Source organism: Ipomoea nil, unplaced genomic scaffold (genome assembly GCF_001879475.1).
Source record: "Ipomoea nil cultivar Tokyo-kokei standard unplaced genomic scaffold, Asagao_1.1 scaffold0869, whole genome shotgun sequence".
In the NCBI taxonomy this organism is placed as follows: Eukaryota; Viridiplantae; Streptophyta; class Magnoliopsida; order Solanales; family Convolvulaceae; genus Ipomoea; species Ipomoea nil.
This window is the reverse complement of record NW_017617297.1, coordinates 151,039-156,812: the sequence shown is the minus strand read 5'-3', so window position 1 is coordinate 156,812 and position 5,774 is coordinate 151,039. Positions and strand designations below refer to the sequence as shown.

The window sequence follows — 5,774 nt, the reverse complement described above, 5'->3', positions numbered from 1 at the left end:
TGTGGACTATGACTAATGAGTTATGTTGAAACCTAAAATGTTTCAGAATATTATGAAATAATATTGTGGATAACTTCTTAACTTAATGATTGAAACAAGGCTTTATGCACTAGTTTTCGTAATATAATACGTAGTAGTACATTTTATGTAAATAAATTATATACATATACCACATGTATGGTTCATGAAATAAATTCAGAATGAAATCACATTTCTATAAATAGTCATATTATGTTATTTGGCAAGTCATTTTATTTCCGAGAATTAGTTATTCCCCTTGCGAGAAGAATAGCTATTCCGAGAGGAGTCCTGATATTCGGTTATATATTCTCGACCCCGAATTTTCAAAAGTTTATTATTTTATAGAGGAGCTTAACCCCATCTTTAAGTCCTCAAAGGCTCTGCTTTAAGCCTTTAAGTGCATCGTTCGACATGCTCTGTCTGACCGCTACTATTTGACTGCATCAATTGCTTTGATTCCTCCATGTTAGAATAATAGCACCGGGGTTACAATCTCTTTAAAGATGGGGATTAAGCTCCTCTATAAAATAACCCCCCCCCCCCCCCCCCCCCTTCCCTCCCGCCCTCCCGTCCCGTTGTTGTTACGTGTGATCAACCTTTATATTGGAGAACTCTTTTACCAAAACACAATAAATTTTGAGATTCTAACAATTAAGAGCAAAAAGCAAAATATTTATTTTAATGTTTTGTCTTGATCATAAAAAATGTTGCGTGAATTGTTTCAACTTTAGAATTCTATTTGTAATACGATTTGTTATAAGATCTCATGTAATATAAAATCTAACACAAAGCAAACCTTTCTTTTAGACCAAAATTTTCAAAATAGGCAGTGGCACCAACCTAACAAGGAGTCAATGAGTATATCCATCACACCCCTAACCCATTGTATACGTTTTGGCAATTTGTATTAAATGGCACTCATATGACTTGTTGACCCATTGTATACGTTTGGCCCCCCACTGCACCTTAATCTCATGTCTCAGACCCTGTCTAATTCAAATAATTTTTTTTTCTTTCTAAATTTATCTTGTAATTCCCAACGGGTCCCTCCAAATCTCCAATATAAGATTACCTCCATTTCATACACACACGCACCACAGAACAACTCTATCTGTCTTATATTATAAGACTTGCTCTTAAATTTTAAAGTTTAAAAGAAGTTTTAATTAGTAGTGGGTTAGGATTGTATTATTGGGTAAGTTTGATGCTCACAAAATGGTGAGCAGTAGAAAGTGAATTGGATAACGAAGGAATGGTTACATCGGAGACAGTCCGTTAAGATTAGGATTGTATTATTGGATGATCAAATTGTATAAGATTATACTATTATAGATGGAACATATATACAAACTATATAGAGTTATGTAGACAAACTAGAACTAGAATTCAATAAGAATCCTAACATAGTGGATTAGGCGATGAAGTGCTATAAATAAAAAATTTATGTTATGAGTGCAAAGTCACGCTAATCAGATTGTTGATGTAGTAATTACAAAGTTATAAGTTTGAACTTTCAAAAAAAAATGATCAATTGATCTTCTTAATTATCTAGTATACATCATTGAATAGTGAGTTTGCTTTATCATTTAAAAAACAACCTCATGTTCTTCTTTTTACTTACTCTTTACATCTAAATAAGTGCATGTACTTTTCATTGTAACTTCAATGCTTAATTTTAATAGAACTTTATGTTTTTTTTGGTGGAAATAGAATTTTATGTTGAATCAATTACAATAAAAATCTTACAATAAAAAAATAACTTTATACTTGTTTTACTCTACTTTTTAGCTATGGTATTTATTATTATTATTATTATTTTAGTACTACTGACTTTATTACAATGTAGTATTTGTTCATACGGCCTTCACTAGAGCTCAAACTTATGATCTCCCAAAGAGGCTTAAACTCATAATCTTTTATTTGGGAGAGTCACTTTATATCACTCACTACAAGATCATTAGCTGTTATTTATTATGTTATGTTTCTCAAATTACAATAATAAATATTTATCTCTACATTTATTAGTTTACGACTTCAAAAAGTGATTTATGATTGGAAACTTACACAAATAAATCATATAGAAAATTGATTTATCTATTTTAATATTATTATGCAACATCCATGGGAAACTCCGATAGGGAAAGCTTTACAACAAATTTGATGATAGCTATGCTTCTTGCTAGCATCTTTTTATTGGTTGAGATGCCGACTGCTATGATCTTGAGCGTAGAGAATCACAGCCTCTCTTCCCTCTGCCATTTCTTACCTCACCCCTAACTTCACTCCTGCACCAGAAGTCTTCTCTCTCTCTCTCTCTCTCTCTCTCTCCTCTCCATACACATTTTTTTTTTTCTTTTTTCCCTATCTGTAACATATTCAAAACCAGTTGGAATACACATGTAAATAGATATAAACGCAAATACAATATTGTTGTTTATATCCCAACATATAGATGTTGGTGATAGGTTGACCTTGGGTTCCTAAGTCTGTGCAACCCAGATGAGAGGTATTAAAGTTTGAATCTTTATTTGTTTTCTCTCTAGATTTCTTGGTAATGTTAGGGCTTTTATTCAATTTGAATTTGCTATTCTGGGTTGATTTAAGGAAGGAAGCTTGGGTTTCTGGTTTTTTTCATTCAATCCTTTTCTTGAGTTGACTTTTCTTCATTCATGCATTTCCATGAATTGGGAGCTAAAAAAAACAATGAAGTGTATTAAAGCAATAAAGATTCAATTTTTAAATTTTTTTTTTTTGCTTTAATGGTAGATAAATTAAAGTTTGGGTTTCCCTTTCTGCCCTTCATGAACAGCAGCATTCTGATGCTTTATAGATTCAATGAGCTTTTCTTTCTGGAATAGAAATTCTGGAATGTAGTGTGGGCTTAACAGGGCATATTCTTATGAAAAAGGGTAAATTTAGTGGTGTTATGGGAATTTCATTGGTGGGTTCTGTATAAGTTGAGAGAATCTGAACAAATCAATTGAAATTATAGAGCTTGAAAAAGAATGCCAGAATCCCAGATACCATATCTCAGTTTTTATTGCTTAGATATAATTCTATGATGGTTATTGTACAGTAAGAAATGCTTACATTTTTGGTTTAGTCTTTGTTCTATCTCCTAGGATAGGGCAGATAGAGATAAAGGACTTTTCTATAGTCCTAAATGGCTTAAGAAGTTCCTATCTTTGCTTGATACTTATGGTAGGCTTGTTTCAATTGATTTGAGAGATAAATTGAGTTTTAAGTCATAAGTGAACTTAATTCTTTACTGATCCAATTGGGCTATCTGTTGTGAATTACCAATCCGCTATGGCCTTCGAGTTTTTACAAAAGTTCCAATTTTTCCCTTGCAGAAGCAAATGCTAGTGAGATAAAGAAGTGTAGCATAGCTTTCTTCTTGTGTGTTTACTTGATCAACTGAATCTAAATTTTCGTTATTTCATAGTCGTTGTAAGGTTTAATTTAAAACTAAGCATGATTGTTAATGGCTAATGAATGTTAATTTGCCTTTAGTTTGATGGCTAGACGAAACATTTGACTGTTGTTTCTGCATTTCCAATAGAACAGTGATGTCTGATAGTTTTTGGTGTTTATGATTTTGTTTGGTTGTTTACTTCGTTTTCAGATTTCTAACTTGAACTTGAAAATGTGGCAATGTGCAGATCAGAACAGAAATAACAATGACACAATGTTAGTCGAGCCTTTGAATCGTGGTCTCTTACAGCATGGCCCGAAGACCTTTCTGCATTACCACCAGACGATCTCCTCGGAGATACTATTTCGTTCTACTCTTTCTACTTGTCCCGATTTGTGTCATTGGAATCTTAAACCATGTCCAGAAGATCTCGTACTTTTTCCGCCCTCTATGGGACATCCCACCGCCTCCGTTTGAGCACCTACCTCACTACTATGCAGAAAACGTTTCGATGGCGCACCTTTGTCACCTACATGGCTGGACTGCTCGAACTGAGCCCCGGAGGGTATTTGATGCCGTCATATTCAGCAATGAGCTCGACCTGCTCGAGATTCGGTGGCAAGAATTGGATCCATTTGTGACGAAATTCGTGATATTAGAAGCGAACACGACGTTTACTGGCATCCCAAAGCCTCTATTTTTTGCTCAGAATCAGAACCGATTCTCCTTTGCTGCAGACAAGATTGTCCACAGTGTATTCCCGGGGCGTGTTGCGTCCCACAGGTCACACGACGAGGATCCGTTTAAGCTCGAGTCGGAGCAGCGTGTGGCCATGAATCAGTTGCTTCGCCGGGCAGGTATCTCCAATGGTGACCTTCTTATTATGTCAGATACCGATGAAATCCCGAGCCACCATACCATAAAATTACTCCAGTGGTGCGACGGGGTGCCCCCCGTTCTGCATCTCGAGCTGAGGCACTACTTGTACTCCTTCGAGTTCCCCGTGGACTATAGCAGCTGGCGTGCCACGGTCCACATTTACAGCCCGTGGACTCAATATCGACACTCCCGCCAGACCGACCGCATCCTCTCGGATGCGGGATGGCACTGCAGCTTCTGCTTCCGCTACCTCAAGGATTTCGTGTTCAAGATGACAGCATATAGCCACGCAGACCGAGTAAAGCACCGAGAGTTTCTCGACCATACGAGGATCCAGAACCTCATCTGTCAAGGCTCTGATCTTTACGACATGTTGCCCGAGGAATATACCTTCAAAGAATTGATCAAGAAAATGGGATCTGTTCCTCCTTCAGCCTCTGCAGTTCACCTCCCCGCTTATCTGATCGAAAATGCTGACGTTTTCAGATTCCTCCTCCCGGGAGGTTGTATGCGCCCGCCAGCATGATTTCCAGTTTTACGGTAAACACCGTTTTGATGATCTCTGTAACAGTTGCATTGTTGTTAGGAAAAACATTTTAGGTTGTATTCCAACTTAGAATCCTCATTTAACTTTTTTCTTTTCACTTATATGTTGAGCATCCTATACAATCTCAGGATGGAGAAGTATATGAAATAGGCAACTAGGAGAAATTGTTGTATGTGTTGTTCAATACTTCAATGTACTGCACTTCAGGATATATTATAAGTTTAAACATCCAAAAGGATGCTTTAACTTCAGCTTGAAATTCAAGTCTATTTGATAATGAAACAGAGATATTATTCTTGCAATTTCTGCTTCAATTGGAATATTATTATTGAAGTTTTATGGGAAAATTGTAATTTATGTCTCTCATAATATGTCAATTATTAATGTCACTCCTGAATTATTAGTAGTGTAAATATTACCCTCAATTATTAAAACAGTACATATATTACCCCTCCTGTACTGTACGGGAGGAAATTGAGGGGCATAAATAGGATTGTTACGTCGGGTCATAGCTACCATGTGATTAATCACAAATTAGAGACTTATGAGCTCCCATTCATGCAAACTAAATACTATAATTTGAATTCTCACTTTATTTTCACACTATTACTATTTTCCTAAACTAGGTTTTCCCATTAAGGTTTTTCTAGTGCGGATGTTAACGAGACATGAGTATGATATAGTAATGTTCAATGGGGAGTGTTGTACATAAATAAATAAATGTGGACATTACTAGATAAATATTTGATAATATTTTTTCTATCATTTATAAACTTGTAGTTATATAGGAACTTTGTACATTTATATATTAGATTGAGGGGTGAATAATAAAAGATTGCTTATTCTCTTCTACTTTTGTATTCTCTTTATTTTATTCTAGGGAAAATGACACTTCTTCCCCCTAAGTTATAT

At 35.5% G+C, this 5,774-nt stretch overlaps 1 protein-coding gene across 1 annotated transcript; it reads left to right on the top strand.

Moving 5' to 3' along the window:
* Positions 1 to 2,188: 2,188 nt before the first annotated feature.
* Positions 2,189 to 5,117, top strand: LOC109178803 (beta-1,4-mannosyl-glycoprotein 4-beta-N-acetylglucosaminyltransferase). The gene is made up of 2 exons (XM_019328371.1): positions 2,189 to 2,527; positions 3,684 to 5,117. The coding sequence occupies exon 2, from the start codon at positions 3,747 to 3,749 to the stop codon at positions 4,839 to 4,841; it is 1,095 nt and encodes a 364-aa protein (XP_019183916.1). The 5' UTR covers positions 2,189 to 2,527; positions 3,684 to 3,746; the 3' UTR covers positions 4,842 to 5,117.
* The last annotated feature ends 657 nt before the right edge of the window (positions 5,118 to 5,774 follow it).

Coding starts and splice junctions, on each gene's coding strand:
- LOC109178803 (XM_019328371.1), top strand. CDS start 3,747: ATGGCCCGAAGACCTTTCTGCATTACCACCAGACGATCTCCTCGGAGA.